This window comes from Molossus molossus, unplaced genomic scaffold, assembly GCF_014108415.1.
Source record: "Molossus molossus isolate mMolMol1 unplaced genomic scaffold, mMolMol1.p scaffold_m16_p_22, whole genome shotgun sequence".
Classification (NCBI taxonomy): domain Eukaryota; kingdom Metazoa; phylum Chordata; class Mammalia; order Chiroptera; family Molossidae; genus Molossus; species Molossus molossus.
The window spans coordinates 14,534,124-14,559,568 of record NW_023425358.1 but is presented as its reverse complement, the minus strand read 5'-3'; the positions used below and the strand labels follow the sequence as shown (position 1 = coordinate 14,559,568).

The window sequence follows — 25,445 nt, the reverse complement described above, 5'->3', positions numbered from 1 at the left end:
AGGGGAGCCCAGTCAGGCTCCTCTTCTCTGCCCTTGAGAGGAAGCGGAGAGTAAGTGCACACACGCCCAATGTCCGGAGCACTCGGACTCTAGCAGAAAGTGCACCGATTTCATCCCCTTGCTCCTCAGAGTGGGTTGGGTCTCCCCGGCCTCCAGCTCTTTGTGTCTCTCCCATGCCACCTGACAGCAACCCTCCCGAGCCAGTAAGGCAGAGGCTGCGTGGAGAAGCCATCCTAGGTACACAGCCTGGGTAGGGGTCCTCTTTGCATGGTCCTCAACATCTCCTGGGAATTCCAAGTTTGAAAAGGTGATTTCCATGCAAACACAATGTATCTTTATTGAAATTTGCAAAATAAAAAAAAAAAAACCATACACACACACATTTCAAGTTAGTTTCACAAATACCTTCCCTATCCCCTGCCCCCACAAAACCCAACCAAGCCAGCAGGACAGGTTAAATTAATGGAGCGAAGTGGGAGTGAAGGATGGTGTTAGATATGGGTGGGATAGAGATCAAGGGGGTCAGAGGACTCATTGATTGGCAGTTCCCACCAGGGCCCTGGGGTGGGGGAGGGTAGCCAATCTCAGCAGCATTCCTCTGCAGTGTTAGGGGGACTCCAGGGAGGGTTTAGGCTCTTCCTAATCCCAGGTCCATTTCCTCTTCTCCTTCTACCTCCTGGAAGTTTGAGCCTTAATTGAGACCCAGTGTTCTCCCAGTAGAGAAAGGTGGGGGTAGAAGACTGGAGATCTCTAGAAGGTGGCCACCCTCCCAGACTCAGGCCTCTGTGTTAGAGTGACCCCTACAGTAATTACTGTAGGAAGGAGGGAAACCAGATGACTCTGCCAATGAATAGCTGGGCCATCACACCAGAGACCCAGACTGCGTCTGGGCAGGCACCATCACAGGGACAGCACGCTTTGGACTCAGAGCAGAGGATACGACCCCACCAGGGCTAGATATGGGGGTCAGTGCACGAAGGCTGGGTGAGGGGGTCGATGCACCAGTCCTGGAAGGGTGTTGGGGTGGTCTGAGGGCTGGTGATGAGGTGACAGAGGACAGGGTCCCGTTCTTGGAGATTGTGTCTGAGCCCTTAGGCCAGGGCAGGGTCCGAGGAGCAATGGCATCTTCCCTAGTCATCAAAGAAGTAATGAGTCCAGAAACTGAAAGTAAGAGTTTCTACATACCTTGTCTTACTCCCTCCCAGGCCCCACCCCTTCAACTCTCCAGTCTCTTAAAATCTACCCATAGGAATCATGTTTCAGCTGCTGCCCACTCTTCCATCAGATGAGAGTTGTCTGAATTCCCAGCCTCTCTAAGGGGAGTTAGGAGAGCCCCATCTGGGCAGAGACCAGGGGCACTTACTTGATATCATTGGCTGGCTCCTCGAGGGCCTTGCCCTGGCGTTGGTACAGGAGGACCAGTCCAGCTAGCAGCCCCAATCCAATCAGGGTGCCCACAACAGCTCCAGCAACCACTGCAGCCCCAGGCCCTGGAACGACCTTGGTGTCAGAGGGCCACACCCAGCTGTTCCCCACCCCTCTCAAATCCGACGACCCCAATGCCACCATACACATTTTCTGTGTTCCCGTTAAGAAGAGATGGCTGTCAAGCAGAAAATGGTCACTGACCAAATATTTGCACAAACATTTGATCAAGACAAGTTCCTTGCCCTGTTACAATGAGAGGCCTCAGTAGACAGGCCTCCTCCCCTCTCTTGCGACCCCACCCCAACCACTGATCAATCTTCTCCTTAACCCCACTTACCCCTCACTGACCTGTGCTCACTTCCAGGGTCACATTGCAGTGGGCACTGCCCACCTCATTGTAGGCCTTGCAGATATAGACTCCAGACATAGAAGCGGAGAGGTTTTTGAGGCTTAAAGACCCACGGATGGTATCTGTGGACACAATTTAGCCATTAGGCCAGGGACCCTATTTCTCATTAAAAAAAGAAAATCCTGCCCCTTCTCTGGAATATCCTTTTTGACTCTCTGGGCAACACAGCTGTCTGTTCCCCGATGGAAAAGGTGTGACGTAAGCACACTGGGTTCCACCCCCATTTGCACAAGGGCTAGCTCAAAATCCCTCTCCAGCCCACAGCTCAGTGTCTCCAGCTGATTCCAAAAGGAGGCTAACAAAGAAATGATACCCAGAAAAAACAAAACATGATTTTCATTTTTATTTCTAAATGGCAGAGTGGTGTGAGAGAAAGAACATTGGGCTAGGAGTGAGAAAACCTGGGTTCTAGAATAGGCCATGTGACTTTAAGCAAGTTACTTGCTATCCTTGGGCCCCGATTTCTTCATCTGTAAAATGGGATAATATGGCCTCCTGATAGTGTTGAAAGAATGGTATGAGATAATAATTATAACAGTTAAGTGTATTGGAGGCTTATGGCGCACCAAAGACTAAGTTCTTTATATTTACTAATTTACAAAAGTTTCAAAACAAACCTATGAGGTAAGCACTATGTAAAAAATATTAAAAATTATTATAAATTGGTCAAATAAAAAGTAGCAAGAGGGACAAAATGAAAATCCTACCACCTAGATCCAACAATTGCTAACATTTTGCTATACTTAATTTCCTTACTCTTGTTTTCTGAGACGTTTTAAAATAACGACTTCGGCATAAATCTCCAAAAATGAAGGCCACTGCCCCACATAACCATATACTACTGCCATACCTGATAATTCTCTAACAGCATCTAATACTCCATACTAAGAATGACCCATCGATTAGATCTCATAAACACTGAAAAAAAGGTTCCAATTTCCCCCAAATGACTTGTATAGCTGGTGTGTTCAAATTAGAGCTACTGACGCCCCACTTTAAAAATGAGGAAACAGCCCTGGCCGGTTTGACCCAGCAGTTGGAGCATCAGCCTGCAGACCAGAGAGTCCCAGGTTCAGTTCCCCCTAAGAACAGGTACCAAAAAATTTTTTTAAAAAATGAGGAAACGGAGGCACCAAGTCACACAGCTAGTGAGCAGCAGAGCTGGGATCTTAATGCAGATGTCTAGCGCTCCAGCCCCGCCCCCCGCTCCCCCCCCCCCACTTTAAAGCACTGCCTTCCTTTTCATCGGACCCTCTGGCACTTCTCATCTTTTTCCTACCCCAGCCCCAGTCCCTGGTGTCTTCAGGGCCCCTCACCTAAAACTGGTGCAAAGAAAACCTCGGCAGATGGGGGTGACCGCTCCCACTCGTACTGGGCAATGGGCTTACTCCTTGGAGACTGGCAGCTCAGGGTCACGTTGGTCCCCACACGGGGCACACCCAGGAGATGGCAGGATGGAGGAGCTGGAGGGACTGGGGGAGGGGAGACAGGTTAAAAACTCACACTCAAGACCAACAGACACCCCCCCACACACCAACTTCTGCACACATACCCCTTTGTCATCCATTTGCCCCTCCTCCAAAGTTACACTCAGTCATTTGGGGAAGAGACCTGCCTGACCTCCCATTGGTGGGGGGGGGGAGGTATTAGAAGGTGTGTGCTTCTTACTTACTCAGCACATCCAGTGTTAAAGTTTTGCTGCTGTGGCCCCTGCTTTTGCCTTGACGGTCTTGCACATTCAAAGAACAGCGGTAGGACCCAGAGTCTTTCTCCTGGAGGCCCTGCAGCCTCAGGGACACATTCCGGGAGGGCATGGCGTAGACCAGGGATGCTCCAGGTTGGCTTGTTGTGACCCCATTGATGTATGCCAACACCTGGTGTGGGCATAAAACCTCCTCATTATTACATACCTGCACTGTGCCCACAGGCTCAGTCAATGCCCTCCCCCAAACTGTCAGACCTCAAGTGCCCCTCACCTGCACCCATCTCCTCTACCCTGTACAGCTGCCCATTGACCCCTGTCTCCCTGGCCACCCTCTCACCACCCAGGATGGTTCTTGATTCCCTGTGTATTGTGTCTTCATCTCACACTTGGAATATTTGGAAAGGTGGTAATAGGGGTGAGAGAATGTAAACGGGTTGTGTATGAAAGAATTTAGATTGCAAGGGTGTACCCGAGAGTTAAGGAGATCTTTTATCTTCTTTATCTTGACGATGTCCCCTACCCACACCAAATGTGTATGTTCAGGCCCTATGAAACCAGGATCTACCCCTGCAATCGAACTTTCTTTCACCCATATCCTTATTTATCAAATGACCTCCTGAAGACACTTTCCAGGGCTTTGGAAGAAGCCATGCAAGTAAGGGGCTCTGAAAATTAAGTGTCCTTGGCCCCTCTGTGAGTCCTCTGCCTCTGACCTACATATGTCAGGAAAGAGGCTAGATGGGAGATTGTGGGAGACTGTCCCTTACCTCTCAAGGTGGGTATAAGAGGCAGTGGCCTGTGACTGTCCAAAGCACAAAGCATATGAAAACACATTGATACTCAACTTTAAAGAGTTGTGTGAGCCCTGGCCAGTTTGGCTCAGCGGTTAGAGCGTCGGCCTGTGGTCCAGAGAGACCCGGGTTCGGTTCCCGCTAAGGGCATGTACCTTGGTTGCAGTTTGTCCCCAGCCCTGTTTGGGTTGTGCAGGTGGCAACCACCCGATGTGTCCCTTTCACGTCGATGTTTCTCTCTCTCCCTCCCTCCCTCCCACTCTATCTGAACAAAATATGGAAAAATGTCCTCGGGCAAGGATAAAAAAATAAAAAAAAGTTGGGTGATACTCGCCCTAACTCTTCCCATCTCAACCCCCAATACTGGCTTCCCCATGCCCATGGCAAAGGAAATCGCCTCTTCACTTTTCATGCTTTGTGTGCTAGCTTTCTAGGGAAAGTTGGGGAAAAGAGAACTCTTGTGGAACACTCCAAGATCGGAACAAAATTAAACCGGTGAGGAGGCCCTTGCTTTTCCCAAAACTTTTTCCTGTCCCATCACCTTCCCCATCACCTTCCCCCTCCCCTGAGTTGCCATCCCCGTCCCCCTGCCCCCACTGGGCAAAGCTGAGGTGCTTTCCTCCCTCACCTGTTTCAGATCCTTCCCACTCTGTTCCAAGAACCACATTAAGGTGAGCACCTCCAACGGCGGCTGGGCCAAAGTCGTCTCCCCGCGATAGGTGTACCACGCCGGGAGCACCACCTCTGCTCCCTCCACTGCCCGCAGCCGGGTGAGGCCGGCAGGCGTGTGCAGCTGGAGCTGGGCGCACGCGGGGGGTGCTAGGGAGGAGAGCAAGGAGGCTTGAGCGCAGACCGCCCAAGGCCGGCCAATAGGAAGGACGACCTCACGAGTCCCGCCCCCGGAGGCTCGAAGACCAGCGGGAGACCGGGAGACCGAACCTAGAACCAGCTTTCAGTGTCATCCGCTTATTCTCTGACACCTCGGCCTTTGGGTTTGTAGCAGGGGGGACACAATTACGTGCCATTTAGTTGTATCCAGAAGCGCAGATTTCCAGCAAGGAGGGGAAGACATCCATGAGGAAGAGCAGATTTAATACTTTTTGTGTACGTTCTGCTTAGCCCACTTGCTCCCCCAGTTTACCTGGGGTGGGGATGGGGGTTGGGAGTAAAGATCTGAGCGTTCCTTGCCCCTGCTTTCTCGACCAGAGGGGTTGGGAGGCCATAGGTTACCCCGTGGCTCCTGCTCAACTCCCCAGAGCTGAGACTGAAGCATCCCAGTGACTGCTGTGTTCCCCACCCAGCCCCTCCCCACCTCCTTAGCCCTAACGTATGCTCTTCCTAGGAAAGAGATTTGTCACCCAGAAGCCTCCCACAGGCCCTTTTGGGATCCAGGCATTCTGGGCCGGTCCTCTGAGGTCGCAGGGACTCTGCAGAGCTGGGACACGAATGAAGGTCCCCAGCATTCAAGTACAAAGTTGTGGCTGCATGTGTCCAGCGTCCAGGTGGACTGGGGCGCTGGTTTCAAAGAGGGGACTAGCGAATCAGTGCTGCACCTCGGCTCCAGGAACACTCACCTTTTGCCCTTTGGAGAGGCAAAAAGGCAGCCAAGTCCTAAGCCATTTTGGAGGAATACTATCTCGGGGCTCCTACCTGGCCGAGCCTGATGATGCTGGCCGCCCCTAGGCCTCGGCACTCGGCACTGCCACCTCTGCGGGATGACCAGGCGGCCAAGGCCAGGAGCACACCAGCCAGGATGCGCGCCGCCCCCACTGCTTCCCGCTGCGCGCTTCTTTAGCCCGCACACCTATTCCTTAGCCTTCGCGGCACCCCCCTTTCCCGTTTCCTGGCGAGTCCCAGTGGCCCGGGCAGGAAACTTGTGCCCAGCGATAAGCTCGAAGACAATGGTGTGGGGGTGGGGGGAGCACGGGCTGAAGGCCCTACGGCTGGAAACAGCCGCCGCCTCAAGGAGCGCAACACCCCCAGGGCCACGGCCTCGGGCGGGCCGCTTCTCCCGGCCTTTCTGCACTGCTCCCGGAAGCCAGGCAGTTCTTACAGGAAACCCGCCGCACTGCTCAGCAGCTGCCCCCAGGTCCCCTGTGTCATGGCATCTTGCAAGAGGTAGAGGGGAGTTAAGATCGATAGTAATGAACAAACTTCTGGACAAATGCCTCCTGTCTTATCCGCGGATCAGAAAGCAGATGAAGAGGCCAGAGGCTTTTGCCTTGGGTCCTGGGTGGACACTGGAGCAGAATTCCCCAACTCTTGGTCCCTTTTTGCTTCAGGGTCCACAGTGCCATCAGAAGAGAAGGGAGTGGTTGGGTTTGGTCGAAGGAGAGCTGAGCGGCTCAAGAAAGGGACCCTCTGGCCCACTCCCCAGAGCAAGGGCAGAAAAAGAATGAAATGGGCCTGCTCCCCAGGGCTACTATTTTTAGTCTCCCTCCTTCTCTGAGAAACTCCCCCCGCGGGCTTCTCACGCCCCAGGGGCAGCAGAGCTGGGCCACTAAGGAGCTCAGAACACAAGGGCCTCCCAGAAAGTCCAAGTGGGCAGAGCCAGTGCAGGCCCTAGAGCCTTGGTCCCCAGTGACATTTAACCCTTGCATAGCTGGGGGAGCTCTCTAACATCCCTCCCACCAGGTAGGGCCCTTGAATCTGGGAAGTCACTGAAAACTGAAGCTCAGAGTTTAAAAAAAAAAAAAAAAAGAGTGCAGGATGCTCAGGCAGCCAACTGGTATTTCTCTCCCTAGCTTCGGGGACCCCCCCCCCCAAGCAGGAAGGAGGATGGGGGATTTGGTGGGTAGAATGCAGGAAGAGGCCCTGAGGTTGGAGTTGGGGGTGCTGAGAAGTTGTACCCTGTACAGGCCCGCCAAACCTAAAGGGGCAGGAAGCTTGTCCAGGCTTTGGTGGCTGGTGAGCTACTTTTGAACGCCTCTGTCTGGTGGCCCCAATACTTCATACCCCAACATCCTTGCAGCACAGGGGACACACATGAGGATTTGGTGGTCCCCATCTCGGCTGAATTTCACTCTACATCTTTCCTAGCCTTACTGGCGACTTCCAACCTGAGAGAAATGAGTTCAAGCGGACTCCGCCTAACCCACCCTTCACCCTGACTTGGGATCCTTGAAGAGGAATGGCAAGTCTGGGAGGTAGCAGTGGAACAGGCTTAGTTCCTGCTGGGTCCTTCGCTCCACAGTTGGGCCACCGTGAGTTCCGGACACTCCTGAAGTCTTCAACACTCCTCAAGCACAGGCTCCAAGGAGGTGGCCTTCCTCTCTGACTCTTTGGGGCCCTCCTCTATACATCCTATGTCCCTTTGGCCCCAGGAACCAAAGAGGCTGGTGGACCTCTTGTGAGGGGGGTGTCACAATTCTGCTCCTCTAAGCATTCAAACCCCTCCCCCATTTCCTGTATCCCAAATGACCTCACGGTTGTACTTTTGGGGCACCTCCCTCAATTCCCAGGGCAGGAAGCAAGAGGAGGGGGCCGAGGGAGGATCTGGGCTAGGGGATCGAAGCGATTGAAGTGAAGTGCGGGTGTCAAGCCCAGACCAGGGAATTCCCGGGGGAGGGGGACTTTAGTGTGTCAGCTTGTGTGTGTGTGTGTGGGGGGGGGGGGCAGGAGAGAAGCTGGAGTTAAGTCCTTAAGCTCTTTAGCCAGTGTCTCATCTAGCAGCTCAGCTCATCCGGCTCTGCTGGGTGGTGGTAGGGAGTGGGGGTGAGGTATGGTTCCACTGGCTCACCCCAGAGGTCTACCCTGGCGATGCTTAGCCCTCTCCCCCAGCACACACCCGAACTGGAAGTGGGAGCTGTCCCCAAACAGCAGGACAGAGTCAGTACCAACAGTGATACCCTGGGTGGGGAGAGGAGGGAGTGTGTGTGGGGGTGGGGTGGGGTGGATAAGAGCCAGATGGGGGTGTCCCACCCAGTTCCTCATCAAGCCCCAAACCAGCTCCCTCAGGGCTGGAGTCACCCCATCTCCCATCTCAAGTCCCCTCCTGTTCTGGGTTTAACTCACCGAAGGTACTCAGACCCAGGAACAAAACCTGCAGCAGGCTGGTCGCAGGGGACCCGGGCAGGGACACCATGGCCTTCCCTGGCCCGATGGTCAGGGGCGCTGGCTCTGGGACACAGTGCCGGACAGGTACCAAGGCCGCGCACCAGCGGAGCGGAGCCGACTAGGGAGCCGGGCCACTGACACGCCAGAGGGCAGCTCTAGCCAGAGTGTGTTCGTGTGTCTGTGTGTGTGTGCAGCCGGTGGCGGGGTGGGGACAGGCAGGGACAGGGGGCGGGGCATTCGAAGGGGCGGAGAGGTCGCTGTCTTCCCGGGCGGGGCGCACGGGTGACCCTCCTCATGCTGTGGGATCTAGAGTTCTTGACCTTATCAGCACGCAGGGTGGGGTGGAGTAACCGGGTGTGCTCACAGCGGCCTGGGGCAGGGAAAGACAAGTGTCCTGAAGGTCACAGTGCAGCCACAATCTCTCCCTCCGAGGGATGGGTGGGAGGATGGAAAGGAGGAAGGTTTGGGGATTCCCCGGTATCCAGGGGCCACTCACACCCCAACGCCGCAAACGGCCGGGCTCTGACCCGTTAACTGGGTCTAAGCCTAACCCCAGCAGCTTCCTGAAGGAAGAAGAGGGGAACGGAGTTTTCCCGGGGCCACTGGGTCTCTGCAGTGAGGGGGACGGGCAGGGAGGCCCTCGGCCAGTCCAGTAGTCCGAATGATCACTTTCCCAGGGCGGGGGGTGGGGCGGCAGGGAGTGCTGGGCCTCCGGAGCCGCGTGGAGGAGGGGTCAGGGGGTGGGTTAGGGCCACCTCTGCGGGAGAAGTGAAGCCCGAGGCCGCCCCACAGGAGGCCCGGCCCGCGAGAGACACGCTGGCGTGGGGACGCTGGGACCTTCTTCGCCTGTGGGAGGCGAGGGGAGGGCTCGCCGCATGTTCTCGGGGATGCCCTGCCGCATGTTCTCGGGGATGCCCTGAACCCTGGCCCGAGGGTTACTAGGTCTAGTGCCTGGTCCCACGAGCTGGGGAAAGACTGGTAGGAAGGACGCCCCGGGAGTTGAGTGGGAAACTAAGGCAACAGGAGACACTCACCTTTGCAAACATCCTGCCCTGGGCTTTTTGCTGCCTGGGAAGGAGGGGGCTGGGGGGAGACGGCAGAGAGCCCCTCCGTGGCTTTATTCCCCGTTGTCTTCATGGCCTCCCTGCGACACTGTAATTCTCTGGACTAAATCTGGTTCCCGCGAATTTAATTTAACCGCCCCTCCCCCGCCCCCTGCGCCCCCTGCGCCCCCTGGCGGCCGAGGCCCCCCTCAAGGAAGCGCACGCACCTGTTCCTGCTGCTCTGCCCAACAGCCCCAACAAAGATGCTTCAAACATCCCGGCACAGCTCAACCTCCGCGCAAAGGCCACCGAGGCCGCAAAGCGCAACCACGGACTCCTGGCGCTGCCTGCTCTGGGCGACAGTTGGCTGGGAAGAAAGTAGCCAGGCTTCCTGGATTCCAAAGAATTCTGGCCTAAAACTGAGTGTGGAACTTGTGCCTACACTGCACACAGACCCTCCCAGCTGCTTCTTCCTAGTGTGAGTCGCCTGGTTGCTCTTTAAATAACTGCCAGGCAGCGGCTTTGAGAAATGCCTATGCAAACACACTGCCAGTGTGAACTCTGGAATCGCATAGTGGGAGCTCAGTGGCAGCAAAGGTAACAGAAATAGATAACTGCCAGTCTCATCCCCTTACACAGGGACCTACAAATATGAAATCGTCAAGTAGACTGCGTGTGTGTGTGTGTGTATGAGTTGGGGGGGTGGGTGGGAGCTACTGGTTTGGTTTTTCTATTCTATCACACTCTTAATTTTTCTTGACTTTAGTCAACATTGCAAACCACCTCTTGTAAACAACCCTCCGTTGTTTGCAGACCAGGGTTAAGTCACCCCAAACCAGGGTTAAGTCCAGAAACACAATACAAAGTCTCTTGGTTGTATATCCCAGGAATACCAAAGCACCTAGTTACACGGGCTGTGCTTATCCCTGTTAAGTGCTACCTACGGTATAGTCTCAACACTCATTCTCTGTAGCTAACTTTTTCTTTGGAATTCAGATCCCAAATAATTTGCAACATTGGAAGGAAAGCTGCAACTCAAGATTTGTAGGCAGTGAGTGTTTCCATGTGGCACAGCGCCAGTCCCATCAGGACCCTTTTACTGCCCTTGTCCCATTCAAGGAATTCCCACATGATCTCCTATTCCAACCCCTTCTTCTTCTGACCCTGGGACAGCCAAGTGGTGAGCTCCATTTAAGTTTTTGCAACAATGCACTGTAGGGTGAACACTGCTCCCTTGTGTAAAATGAGAACATTGGCACAGATGACCTGCGTGACCTAGGAACTGCCTGCATAACCGTGCTGTGTGCAAGAGCAAACCACAGTTCCGTATGTCAAGAGACTTGCAGGTCATTAGCATTTCTCAGTCACACCTCATCTTACATCTCTAAAGTATTTTCTGATGCTGATTCTTAGTTTGAATAGTGTCTCCATCCCCCCTGAATCAGTTATAAGGCTTCGTTAAGGTCTACATAGTCTACTTTCTGTTCTTTAGCAATGCTCATGTAGTTATCCGACACCCTTCTTTTCTAGAATGTTCTGGCCAAAGACTGGATATTCAGTATTGACAAACTACTTTCTTTCTAGGTCTCCATTTTCCAATGCTCAGCTTTGTCCTCTTGGGGCCCAATGGTGAAATCATGGACTAGAGCACGGCTGCCATCTTCCATGCTGCTCACGGTGGTGAGGCAGTGCCCCCTCTCGGTCATGAGAGGCAGATCTAAAATGTCTCAAGCAATGGTCACAAAATGCTCTGCTAAATACTAAACAGCAGTGGAAAGTGGGACATAAAAAAAATGCACGAAGCATAACGCTAGTGTCGGGGCTGCTCAGTGGCGGAGTTTTAGGGATGCCATGTAGTGCTGGGAGTAATGCTTTTTCTGCAGCACTTAGACCTAAGACTGTGAGATTACTGCTACAAGATGGTCAGTGGAGCCTCAGCCTGTAGGACTACAACTTCAAGTTCCAGAGAAGAGCAAACTCAGAATTTTCTAAGGCCTGTACCTGAAGACTGTGCCCAGGGAGAAGCGTTGCTACACTCAAACACTCCATGCTATTCATACTCTCTGAACCAGCAACGCTTTTAGCAGCTCACATCAAAAACCCCACAAGTCTAGACTCAAATGACATTGCTTATAAACCTCCAGCCATTAGAAAAATAAGCATCAGCCAACCAAGAAGTATCAGAATGAAAAAATTACTGGTGGTGGGAAAGAAAATAATAATAAAATAATAATATGCAATTATATCTCCAATAGCATAGAAAAACAGGGAGAATTATAGCTCTTACCTGGATTTGCAGTCCATTTAAAGTAGAGCACCTGAGAGATGTTAGGGAATCTTTTAAATACAACCAATCTAACAAGTTCCCACCATGACACCACAGTGAGCTCTGACTACTACCAGTGAGCTGGCTCTAGCCAAGAGTACTGACCTCGACGTGCCAGTTAGCCCTGAGAAATCTCTGAAAGATCGAAACACGAGTTACCTTCCTAATGGACTGACGCCTCCCACTTTCCTACCCTATGGATCATTTTAAAACTTTCTGGGTATTTCTGTGCCTCTCCTCTCCTTTTTCACAGGCAATATGATGGCATCAATTCTCCACTTTACTCCTTGAGTTGCCCCTGATTACTGAGTATAAAGATGAGAAATGAAAGTCTCTTACACATTAGTGTTCTTAGGGTCAGAAGGAACATCCTAGTCGTTTCTTAAAAAGAAATACAAAATGAAACATCCAGTGACCTTCCGTACACTCTGAGAAGAAACAATGACATTGGTCGGTGGGTGCAGAGAGCCAGAAAGTGAAGATGCTCTGCTTGTCCTGTTCATTCCCAGCAGTAAGTCAGAGCGCAGTGCCCACTGCCAGTGTGGCCGCACTCGGCTACAAAAAGCTCAACTAGTACGCCAAGAGGCCAGGAAGTACTTTAATTTCTTTTTTTAAAAAGTTGAGACGGCAACACAACCGTAAAGTTGGTACATCACAGAAACAAAGGTCTTTGCAGGCAACACTGACTGGGAATAGCAAAACACTTGGTTGGTGAAAAAATGAAACTCTAAATTATATACAATAGTAGCTAGAGGTGATATTGAAAAACAGTCTTATTTCCTGTGACTCAAGATTTAACTTGCCGTTATCTATTGCTTATTTATTCAGGGTCGTAAATAATACTTATATAGAGACATAGAGATGTGTAAAAATGAAACACTGTGAAAAAAATACAATTTTTCAATTTCATATGAAACTCAAAGTATAAGTTTTGTCCAATATGGAATGTACCTACATTTGTTTATATTAGGGCTCTAATATCCGTTAAAAACTTTTTTGTTTTTAAAAAAGAAACAGCTGACCCACCATGCAAGTTCACTGGTAAATCTCATTTGCTCGAAATGAGCGTTTTCAGGTGAGGTCTGTTCTGTTTGCTCAGAGTCTACGGTGGTTCCATAGAAGCTGTGCTGGCCCGATCGCGCCGAGTTTCCACGGAGTCTGAGGCAGCACCTGGATGAGGGACAGTCTGAGCCGTGGGAAAGAGCAGGGAGGTGAGAGCCCACACCCTTGTGAAGGATGACATTCAGTTGTTGAATTTCAAGGGGTACCCGACGGCTTTTTCCAGGCACTCAACTAAGGAGCCAGCGGAAAGAAAATCTCTCTCTACTTCCACAAACTTGATGTAGATGGATTTGGGGGACACTCCAGGATCCACAATGCAGTTCTGAGACAAAAACCCATTAATACCAACCCAATCTTTGCTGAAGGTTTTGGTATTTGCTTGGAAATGTAAAAATAAGCACTGCTGCAGAGTCCTAACCTCAGCGATCCCGAGGTAGCAATAGGTAATCCGGGTGGGTTCTATCTCTACCTGTAAGGAGGCTTGTGCTGAAAGGGTTTCCAAGTCAACCCTGCCCTCCTTTCCTGGGTCCAGGGAACTCTGCTCCAGGTGGGGTGAGGAGGGCCTCTCAATACACTCTTCATAGCCAATGGCATAAAGGCCCGGGCTTTTGGGAATGCCTCCTGGCAATAAATACTGAACAACGTTCCCACCAGTGGGTTTGGAGTGGGCGATGGGTATCCAGTCAATTTCCATGTGCAGCTCCAGGCACCTCGCTTCACTTATGGTGATCTCTAAAAATTTGTAGTAAACATTTTTCCAGTTCATTTTCTGCACTCGGGTCATAACAATCCGTCCCTCGGGCTTCTCGGAGTTGAAGTACTCCCGGAGTCGCTTGCCCAGGGGCACCTGGGAGCTGATCTCAGCATAATGGTAACGAATATCCTCTTTCCAACGGGTGTTATAACCAATCCCAAAAATGGCCAGTTTGTTAGAAAGATGAAGCCTTGAAAAGTCTGTCCAGCTCTGAAACAGTTCCCATTTCAACTGTACTGATTCCAAAATCTGTACAATGTTCTGCATGATGTCTCTCTTCCTAGAAAGAGAAATAAAAATCAAATTCCTCAGGTGTCTAGGTCAGCACCGCCCAACAGAACTTTCTGCAATGATGGAAATATCCTACATCTGTGCTATCCAATACGGCAGCCATTAGCACTTAAAATGTGGCCACTGTGAGGTCTTTTTATGTATAATGTAAAATTATGGTTAAATAAATACATGTGATCAGTAGCTTCCATATTGGACAGGGCAGGTCTAAACAACCATAGTATTAAAATCCGAGAAACACTCCCCTAGGAAGTTTCTAGGAATTGATGATAAACTGCTCTCCATTACTTATATGGGCTGGCTGTGTTCATCTTAGCAACTGTTGATACCTAAGACCCGAGGACTTCAGAAACTGAGGGATTATTCATTGTTTTAAGTGGTTATTATAATGTGCATGATGGCCTTCAGACCTAACTACCAAAAGCAAGTGAAGAATGCTGTATTCAGAAAGGTATCTAATGTCACTTAAACTAATGAACATCTTAATTTCTAAGCTGGAAATTCTGAAAGTTCAATAATTTTGGCTAATACATGCTTGCTGTAAGAAAATAGACAATCGATTTTGAGTAATGACCTGATGAAAAAAGAAAATATCTTCTTCTATCTGTCAGAAATTCATTACTACTCCCAAATTTAAAAGAACTGTTAGTTCAACATAGAATTAAAATCTGAGAATTCAGATAGAAAGGTCCACAGTAGGCTCAGCTTTTATGGGATAAACATTCAAGATAATGAGCCCTGACTGGGTGCTCAGTTAGAGGGACATCGTCCTGTACACCAACAGGTTGCGAGTTCAATTCCCAGTCAGGGCACATGCCTAGGTTGTGGGTTTGATCCCCGGTCAGTGTGCATACGGGAGGCAAACAACTGATGTTTCTCTTTCTCTCTCTCCTTCCACGCTCTCTAAAATCAATAAAAAAAAATACCCTCAAGTGAAGATTTAAAAAAAAGAAATTCAAGATAATGAATTGAGACTATTCTAGAAAATATTTTATAAAAGGAAAAAGTAAAGAAATTTCCATTTTGATCTGGTTTTGGATAGTTAACAGAGCTAAGACAGAAACGGCAGGAAATTCTTGTTGCATATGCTGTTGAACTCATGTAACTAAATACCTCATGATTCGTCTATATGGGGATATGTAATTACAAGTTTGCTTCTCAGGTATGACAAAACTTTGATATTGAAGTTTGAAGGATTTTAAATATTCACTTGGCAACAAATTATTACCCTCTACTACAAGTATAGACTTAAGCTACAAAAATACTTAACTACCACTTACATACAATTGAACATGTACAAGAAAGAGGGTGTGTGTGCCAGTTTACTAACAGCTTCTCGGGAGGAGACAGACCCTGGAAACTTCCTATTATGTTCTCGAATCTTCCAGGGGAAAAGCTTTTGGAACAACCCGGGGAATCTCCCATGCAGTCCTTCTGAGTCTGGCCTCTTGTTCTCCTTGGCTTTCTCTGTGAGGGGACAGAGATGACACGTTTTGCTATCAGCTGCTTCTTGGGGCCAGAAACTGCCCTGGATTTATCCTCCACCCTTCAGTTTGTCTTGAAAGCTTCTCAAGTACCAGAGTGGCCATCTAGATGAAATCATTGTGTTCTTGGGGGACTTGTCCTTCTTCTCAGAGGACACAAAGGCACTTGCCCACTTTTCTAATATTAATACTGGGCTACTTGTGAGGTTAAGATATAGGACCATGTTTCTGCATGGGTCAATGCTTAAAAAATAAAACCCTTCATAGCTACCATCCTTCCTTATCCTCTTTTGAAATATTTTACTGATCTCAAGGAGGACTAGGCTAAGGAGTTGGGATGGAAGGCAGAGATTTTTGTCTGCTCACTGATGTTACTCAGTGCCTGACATACAGTGGGTACTTGATATATCTATTGAACAAATGACTGTTGCTCATGAATGAAGGATGGCATTTAATACAGGTTAGGTCAGCTAGTTCAGGCCGATCCCACCTACAACACACCGAGAAAGAAATCCAATACCCAAATGAATGATTTTACTCAACACCATCAAAGGCCTAAATCAGCAGTCGGGAGCAGCGCTGAGCAAACTGCTGCCGTGGGTCAGACTGCCTGGTGGGAACCTCTCTAAACCCTCTCGCCTGCGAGCTGAAGCCTGGAGCGGGGGCAGCACGGGCTAATGTCCCGCGGAGCCTGTGCTGAGCAGGCTCAAGCTCCCCGGGTTAAGACACCTGGCTTTTCGGAGCTCTAGGGCACAATGATAACTAGACCCTGTGGTTGAAATGGTCCTTGAGAACTGGCACATTTCCTAATTTTTTTTTTCTTTATTGATTTTAGAGAGAGAGGAAATGAGAGGGAGAGAGAGATAGAAACATCAATGACAGAGAACATCGACTGGCAGCCTCCTGCATGCCCTCCTCTGGGGATTTGGCCCACGACCTGGGAATGTGCCCTGACCGGGAATCGAACCGGCGACCTCTTGGTGCAGGGTCGACGCTCAACCACTGAGCCACACCGGCCGGGCCACATTTCCTAATTTTTGAAATGCCAACCATAGGAAAAGTTCAGGTGGTTTGAGGTTGGTGACACCGATTCTGTGCAGTTTGAGTTCATCCCCGGTTACATCACCTGAGCCTCCTCTGCAGGTCCCAAGTGGTTAAAGGGAGAGATGGGACATTATTGTGACAGATATGATGGCCTCTTTGGAGAATAGGGGTCTGAAGGTGTGGACTCATGTTTTAAAATACCCATCCAGGTTACCCTTCCTCTGGGATATTCTGATGTCATAATTTTAAAACCAACAGGAGATGGCCTCAAACTTACTTAAGTCATAAACTTTTTTGAGGAGTAGGAAATTGTTACAATTTGGGGGAACAATTAATTCTTGATCCCTAAACTTTCACCCTTGCCCAGACAGGGAATCAGAGGACACTGGGAATTCTCCAAAGAGCTATTCTGAAAAAGGAACAAACATTTGAAAGGGGTGGTGGTGGTGGTGGTTTGCTGAATGAAAAGAACTAATATTTCTTCATTGTGTTGCTTGTTTTCTAACATGGTCCTCTCCACTTTGCCTCTTCCTTTTCCCTTTTTCTCCACCATCTCTAAAATACCAGGATCATATGTGTGAGTGAAATATACCAGGACAGCCCTGGCCGGTTTGGCTCAGCCATTAGAGCATCAGCCCACGGACTAAAGAGTCCCGGGTTCGATTCCGGTCAAGGGCATGTACCTCAGTTCTGGTTCGGCCCCTGGCCCTGGTTGGGGTCATGTGGGAGGCAACCAGATGCTATGTCTCTCTCATGTCGAAGTTTCTGTCTCCCTCCCTTTCTATCTGAAAATAAGTGGAAAAATATCCTCGGGTGAGGATAAAAAAAAAAAAGAGGAAAACAGAAATATACCAGGACAAGTGTGTGCTGTGGACACTCCAAGGTTACCAGCTGCAAAAAATGATGTTTCTCACTTTCCTCCTTTTTATATCTTTTAATATATTCTCCTCAATAATTACATTTCATCAGTGATTTAGTTAAAGTTATTTAAAGAACTGCAAACAGTGTCATTGGAAACTCCGAGAACTCTGACGTCCTTACAAAAGACATAATGCTAAACTCTCGGAGGAAGGATCAGAGGACGGGAGCCAGTGGGAGGCCCTCGGACATTTCAGTCTCACCCAGCAGCTGCTTTGCTTTCCAAATGTACGACTCGGTCATCTAAGAGCTTGCTTTTCGATCCCCAAATGTAATATTATAAGAAACTACAGTGTCCCTCTAGCCCTCCTATCATGTCACCTATCGCCAGACAAACTCGGGGTCCCGGGACTCATCTTTCCATCTTACTTAAACACCCAGGTACCCACATCCGCACACAGGCAAACGCTACAAACATGCTTGTTTTCATGTCATATATTTATTTCTTCTGGCTGTATATCAACTTCTCAGCATTTTAGATGAATCACTGGAAAACTTGAGCCAATAAAACGAGGACTGGCCAGACGTGCTTCCCCAGTGAGGTGGCTTGAGGGACACCCTCCCGTGAAACAGATAAACACATCTGGTAGAAAGGGGAAGCAGCTACTCACTGTGCTTCTTCAGAAGACTCTTGTTTTATTTTTAATGTTCTCTTTGTGACAGGTATTTCATCTGAAAGGCAAAGTTTTGGAAACAAATTATATTCTCCCAAGTGGTGACATACATTTATGTAGATAAGTAGCTATATGTTTACTGTTCATTTCACACTTTCCAACTCGAGGACTTAATTCTAGTCTCAAACACTGCCCAACGCCAGCTTTACAAATATAACTCTTATATAATGGAATGCATACATTCATATGCAAGATCAGAAACCAGCTCTACAAGTATAAAATTCCTCAAGGTCACCAGTATATTTCTAGCTAGGGGCTTACACCTTAATTCCACTGCAAACATGATTTTTAAAGGAACAAGAATGAAAATAATTCTGTGCTATTAGATTTTCTATGTAGGTTTTATGGAGGAATTATTTCCCCAATACCAGGATCAACATATTCTGCATGTTATTTTTTCCCCCAAGATTTGGGTGACTTAACTCTCTCTGGCAAAACCAGAGTTACAGGATGCCAAAGTACTTTAGACCTCGCTGCTGTTGCAGAATGAAGAGGGACTGATCATAAAGCGTCTGCCCCTTTTATTTTTCCAATCTTTAAGTCTCTCTCTTAAATTGTTAGTCTTATATTTATAAAGCCTCTTTCTTCTCACCCTCTCTCTTCCAATATTTGAGACTTAAAAAAACCACACCAGCATTCATAAGAAATATTAGCGTTTATTCCTGTTTCTTTTGAATTAGCATCAGGAACGATGGCAGAGAAAGGCGATTCTCTTGAGCTGGGGAAGCACACTGACCGCGCCAGCCCTCCTGTGCTTTCTTGGGGTTGCCTGAGAACCTCACTGGGGAGCGACAGCATTTACTTGTAAGTGCGTACTCAGCACACAACTTCCTATTAAGGTACAATGGCTGCAGCTTGACCAGGCCTTCTAAATCATGAACATCAAAACTGGAGCATTTACTACAAAAAGCAACTTCCATCCACCCTCTTAATTAGGCCACACAGGTTTCGATTTGGTGGCCAGCGGTTTTATTTTCCATTTTTAATGTTAAGATGGTGGATAAATCATTTCAGCTGTTGTTGGAATGGGATCCTTTATGAAGTTTGAAGGGCTGCGATTGCTGATGAAGTTCAAAATGAGCCCTTTTTAAGATAAACCGAGGCTTCCCTTCATATTCTGTTCAGACTGAAGTCTGGGAGGAGACCATTTCCAAATGACAAACAGAAAAGGGAAAAAGAGGTTACATCTATACAGTCGAGCCAGGAGTGAACACCCGTGGCGGGCAGGGCGGAACTGAGGGAGGCAGGACATTGACACGGCAGCGTTCTGTCGCCGAGCCTCCTGTGTAGCTCAGAACGAGGACTTCTTCTGTGCTGGCACCCAAAGCACCAAGTGACCAACACCAAGCACTAGCTGGCAGTTTGAGGTTAAACCAAGGATGCCCAAAGTGCCCCAATAAACGGGCGACATCCTTGCGCGGAGAGTGGAGTGGTACAGTCCTGGTGCATATGAAGGTATATAGAGATAGACACACACGAGTAGCAGATAATCGGCTTTCTTACCCAATTCCTGATCTGTTGGGTAGCCATGGAGATCCTGACTGTGGTTTCCCCAGTCCTCCTGTGAATACTCCTCCATAGTGCTGCCATCTGACTCCAGCTCCTGGTACAAGCCACTACTGTTAATAAGTACAGGCTGGCAGGGCTGAGCATCCCATCCTCCCTGACCAAACACCTGTTCCAACTGTTCAAATGTGTAACTGCTCTTTCTTTTCCCAACACCATGTTCTTTCACCCGACTGTAACACCTGCGAAGGGTCTAAGACACAAAGTCTTTTGTTATTCCTTTAAAGCTGTACTTCCTCTTCCAGGTACGGACCACAGATATTAATTACTATTAGACAGACACAGACAGACAAACATAGACACATTGTTACAGGAATGCTAGATTTCAAATTCATTATTATATTAGAAAAAAATACTAATTTAGCATTTACTCAAACATGTTATAAATCAAACATTTTGCAATTAATTATCCATTAAACAAGAATCATTACAACATTATTTCATGTACCCCATACACATATTTTTATACCCCCCTCCCCCACTTAAAAAGAATAAGAAAAAAAAAAAAAAAGAAAACAAGAAATACCAGCCAGCCAATAGGATGCACACCTGCCACAGAAGGGAGAGCTGCTATTGGGCCAGAATTTGGAAAAAGGGAGGGAGGGAAGACAGAGAGAAGAATTTCCCAAAGCAAAGAATATAACCTTCCTTACTCTTAATTAAGAAGGAATACATCGTAAAAACAATGCCTAAAAGAATCGACTGGTAAAACATATTACTTACATAGTCCACATTCCTTACTAACTCACTCTGTCTTTGGGGAAGTTGCTAAAATTTAAAAGAGGTCAAATCAATAATGCTACAGATTCCAAGTCTCAAACATCAATTATCAAGAAACAATACACTAATGCCTACGTCTAAAAATCAGCCAATAAGACTAGTCTACTCTATCGACTCAACTGCCAGCTAAACAAACCAACAAATGAGGCTGATGATTTCTTTTGGGGGGAAAGTGAAGTGGAAGGGGGTGTTATTTCACTTCTTTTTCTGCCTTGTAGCACACAGCAAATAAAAATCATTATGAAGTCCACATATAAAACCTGGATAATTTTATTATCTTGCACAATTCTTCCATTTTCTTCATGGTCTTCTAAGGCATATTTCTTATTATTAGCTCAGTTTCCTTCGTTCAATGATACACCTTATGCTATCTTAAGTGATGTTGCAAAAGACAAATCAAGGACTTAGTTCCTGCTTCCAAATTCAGGTTGGCTGCTTTCAGTCTCTGTCCCATCTCTGCCTCCTGTTGTTCCTTCTACCTTATTGAGATTCACTCAGAGTTTTCTTAAGACAAGACCCTTTTTCTCTGGTGGCTCCCAAATACTTTCTAACACCTATGCAAAACCAGTTCACCTCAGTCTTAATGTATATGCATTACCAGACTATAAATTTCTCCTAAATGTGAGATTACTTTCCATAAGCCAACACATCACCTGTTCTCACCAACTGAACCCACTAAAAAATCTTCACAGCGCCTCCATGAAAGTTCAGTGTCTTTAAATCACAGCTGACAAACTACAAGAAGACACTCTATAAAGTACTTTGCAGATCTGTCCCTTGATGCCAGAAATCCAGACAGGCAAAAGGAAGACTAGAAGCATGACACTCCTGCTGATACTCCGTGCTGATACTCCGCAGACAGGGACAGAGCAGTGATTAGCATCTCTCTGTCCTGAAGGTAGCCAGCCTACCCCTGCCCGAGCACATTCCTCCTCTCCTCTTGAGATCTCTGGTGCCTCCAGTGATGTCTTAGAGAACTGAGGTTTCTGAGAATACAGTCTTTAAAAATGTTTCTCCCTTTTCTGTGCAAAGGATACAAGTATGTAACAGAAAACTTTCTAGAACAAACGAACTTGGGGGAATGTGTCCGGGCAGCCCATCCAATGAAGGAGACAAATGCCCGCAGAAGATCCCTGAGGACTTCTCCACTCCCTTCCCAGTGCCCTCTGCCCCCTGCAGAGCCTGGAACTGGAATTGCAAACATCTGCCAATTTATTTTTATCTCACAATGTCTAGTTGCTGCCTGCAAGAACACCCCAACTGCTCTTTTCGACTCCTCCAAGGACCGTAAATGGAGAGTCCTCGCCAGCCCAGTCCCTTCCACCCTTCCAGGGCCATACATGGAGATGGAAGCCGTGTCACTACTGCCTGGCTGCCTGGAGAAAAGCACTCAGCACAAGAGGGACCAGTCGGCTGTCACTGAGGGTTACTCCTGAAGTCAAGAAATACAACTAATATTCCTTGGAAGAAAGATGCCACACTTAGCAGGACGTGATGTGGGCAGAAACAAAGCCACTGAGCACTGACAACATCATGGGAAACCACAGAAAAGATTTACTTTCTTGGAAACCACCAAACTGAGCGTAAATGTTCACTTATGTAATTGTGAATAAGAAAACTGGCCGTATCTAATGGTTTTAGATACGGAAGAACAGTCAGATGATAGATTTTACAGTTCTTTGTTGTGTACTTGTGTAACACACTTTGACAGTTACTATGCTGATATGTAAAATGTCTAGCAGGGGTCTGAAGGAAAAATGTTTGGTAATCCTGAGTCATTATGATAAGATTTGATGTATGAAATAATGTTAAAAAGATTCCCAAATGGATTTTAACTCTCTCAGAACGTAAATGCACATGAGGTACCTCATGGGTTCAGTCAAGACTACGGATCCAAGAGAGGCTGTTCAAACAGGGCACACTAACTAAGATAGAACCAAAAAGAAGAACTCAAACACCAGCTCCACCGCTACTGGAAGCAGCCCTGGAGTCAGTTCAACTAGCGGGCTGTAGAAATGGATCGAGAGGACACACGGAGCTGTCCTTCCCAAGTCTCATCACCCACAATCAATCAGACAGGTTACACCTTCCACACTCAAGCTGATTAACCAGAGCATACACTTAAATGACTCTCTGGGTCACCGGTCCTAAATAAACCAACTCAAAAACTTACTCTCAGTCTAAAATGAAGACAATGCTCCAGAGTCTAGAAAAAGCGGAGTCTCCCTTCCCATGCCAGACAGTTGCACAAACCCTGCAAGAACCATTGAGCTTTTCTCGGAGAACCATTTCCTGTTTCCTGCCCAGAACAAAGTCTTGCTTCCCCTCCTTCTTCCTTTACCTCACTCAGCTGAGAAATGTATAGCAATGTAAGCTCCAGCATTTTTTTAAAAAAAAAAAAAACTAAGATCTCAGCGGGGAAAGAATTTGCTTACAAACCACTGAAGGCTATTCAATTCACAATGGAGAAGAACTTTCCTCTCGTTAGACATTTCCGTGGTAAACAAGGTCACTGTCTCCCCCCTGGGGGAAGAGCTGAGAGACTTCATCTTGAATGAGGTCACAGGGACAGAGGTCAGGAGGAGTCAAGGGAATCTGGATAGAGGAATGAAAATGTAGGTAACAACTTGATCAGGTGGTCAGATCAGAGCAGTTCATAGGTATTTGACTGGGGAGAAACGCCAGGCGAACGCTTACTCAATCCACCGTGCCAACTGTTTAATGACTACGAAAGGAAAAGAACCAGAGACGAGACGTGAAAGATGTCCCATCACCAAAGCAGGGAGAAAAATAAGAGGGCTGACAACCGACAATGTATAGACAGAGGGAAGGTTTTGCCAAAGTTTAAGATTAGAGTGAAAGAAACGAGAGAATAAAGATGACAGTCACTGTGGATGAATGTAAGGGCGGTCTACGGGGTGGGGGTGGGGAGGGCAGGTAAACAGAGGCAGGGGTTTTAGATGGGCAGGGTTGGGTTTAACGGCAGCAATGCAGAGAAAGACCCAGGGTTACAGGACACGTAACATTAAATACAGTGCACAATGCAGCTATCTTGCCAAAGTAAGTAAATCCAGTATTGGGTTGTATAAGCAGAGGAATCACATGTAAGCTATGAAGGTGGCTCTTCCTCTCTATTCAGCACCGGTGAGGCCACAGCTGGAGCACAGCATTCAGTTCTGGGCATCGAACCAGCTACAAGAGAGGGAAATTGTAGAGTTCAGAAAAGGGCAAATAATATAATGAAAGGCTTGGAAAATAAGATCTGTAAGTAGGGCCAGTGGTTTCATCAAAGCCCTTTCTGACATTGTATAAGCTACTTTTGGGGTAAACAGGTTTCTTTTGCCTCGCTGTCTGTAGGGAAGTGGGAAGAATTGGATTCTCCCGTGGTACGTGGTATGGCAAGGTAGGAAGCAAGCTAATCAACGTATTGTCTGGGCATATGCCAGCTCATTCTGCTACTGGCTCAGTCATTTTCTCCAAATTTACCCCATTTCATTCAATCATAAAGGAAGCACCATGACAAAACCACTGTTCTAACAGAACTGACCGCAGGCGGTCCAGGGTATACAAGGAGGAATAGAATAAGCATAATAGCTATAAACGGGTGGTGTAGAAAATGTTCACGGGCATGATCAGTCTAAGATGTCAGATGAAAAAATAAAGTCCAACTGCAGGAGGACAGCTTGGTTATAACAGCAGGAAACAATGTTATAAGAAAAAATAAGCAGTGAAACAGATTTTCAAATGCAGTTGCCAAACTGGCCGTTATAGAAATGGGTTGCATAGTTTATCTTAACATTCTGCCAGCTAACTTGGACACATTTGCGATTCTTTGAACCCAATGATTAAATAGAGAATACACTTATTTGCAAACAAAGTCTTAAAAATCACATATTATACTCCACCAGAGACGGGAAATTACACTGAGCAAGTCTCCAGTGACTGATTATAAAAGTGTTGAAAACAGAACCCAGCCTAAGCAGATGTGTGTTTTGAAGCAAAAAACATCTTTGTGAAATAGGTCTATCTTCTTCCTTTAAACTTAATTACTGTTTTATTGCAACTGTTACTAGTGCTTTTAGTTAACTGAGACAACAAAACAATGCTGAGTTCTTTGAGTTCATTCAATCTTTAAGAAAGACTCAAAATTTCTTTAATTAGTTTTATTTTCTGGCTGAGTACAAAGGAAGGAAAGAAAAAAACCTGAAGGTAAAGAAACATTTCTGTGCGTAGTAAGAGGATTATTAAGAATATAGTATGAATTTATCTATCTATCTATCTATCTATCTATCTATCTATCTATCTATCTACAGAGATGTAAATAATAATTAGGACATCATCTAAGGCAAAATCCATCCATCTGAGGCCAGGAGAACTCTTACCTATTTTCTTAGGTTTCCATATATTAAAATCTGGCAAACTGACTTGCCAATCACCTAAATCCTTTAAAACCAACCAACCCCCACTCCCCCCAAAACCCACAAAAATACAGTTTTTGTTTCATGCTCCCATAGTTCTCGTGCTACATAGGAAGTTTGGCGAGTGAAAGATCCATTCCTAAGTGTTCCTTTTCCCTCCAGAGCAGAGATTCTTCACTTTTTTGGGTCCTGGATCTCCTCCCCAGGAAAAAGTACATACAAAACCATTTCAAGGGGAACATGGACTCTGTGAAGAGCCCATACAAGAACCTCAGGTTAAAAACTGCTCTGTACCACGTGGTTGTTTCTTCCATAAAAGGATATAACAGGTGGTAGTCAGAAACCCTAAAATAAGGTAGACTTCATTCAAGTCTTAGGTTTTACAAGAGATTCCAAGGACTGGGAGATTCCAGTTTAAGCATAATTTATCCAGTATACTCACTATTCTGCTTATTTAGATAAAGCACCATTAATATTTCCTTTAAGAGGTAAATTGGCCAAATTCCTGTTTCTTGAAAGAAGCATACAAAGATATCAACTTACCCTTTATGAAAATATAGCACTTTTTTCTATTCCCTGGGAAAGAAATCTTTTTCTGAAGCGGCAATTAAGCAATACTAAATGATTCAGCAGGTATGCTGTTTACATGTTCCAACATAGTATCACATAGTAGTTGATCATTCATTATCTGGTTAA

General features: G+C 47.3%; 2 protein-coding genes across 4 annotated transcripts in view; both read right to left on the bottom strand.

The window, feature by feature from the left end:
• Positions 1–375: 375 nt before the first annotated feature.
• Positions 376–8,569, bottom strand: ESAM (endothelial cell adhesion molecule). Its single transcript, XM_036276698.1, has 7 exons — positions 8,348–8,569; positions 4,962–5,152; positions 3,510–3,711; positions 3,154–3,309; positions 1,777–1,899; positions 1,364–1,490; positions 376–1,130 (listed from the first exon to the last, which is right to left on the bottom strand). The coding sequence occupies exons 1-7, from the start codon at positions 8,415–8,417 to the stop codon at positions 863–865; spliced, it is 1,137 nt and encodes a 378-aa protein (XP_036132591.1). The 5' UTR covers positions 8,418–8,569; the 3' UTR covers positions 376–862.
• Positions 8,570–12,761: 4,192 nt separating this feature from the next.
• The window catches only part of MSANTD2 (Myb/SANT DNA binding domain containing 2), a 33,372-nt gene continuing 20,688 nt past the window's right edge, over positions 12,762–25,445 (bottom strand). Inside the window, exons 2-5 of one of the 3 annotated variants that reach the window (XM_036276720.1) lie at positions 19,489–19,588; positions 17,923–17,983; positions 13,290–13,854; positions 12,762–12,928 (exon numbers count right to left, since the gene is read on the bottom strand). In XM_036276720.1, coding sequence (XP_036132613.1) covers positions 12,854–12,928; positions 13,290–13,854; positions 17,923–17,983; positions 19,489–19,588 — 801 coding nt within the window. In that variant the 3' untranslated portion in view covers positions 12,762–12,853. Of the gene's footprint in view, positions 13,855–17,922; positions 17,984–19,488; positions 19,589–25,445 lie in introns of all 3 variants that reach the window. The other 2 variants (XM_036276719.1, XM_036276721.1) reach the window with 2 other exon arrangements.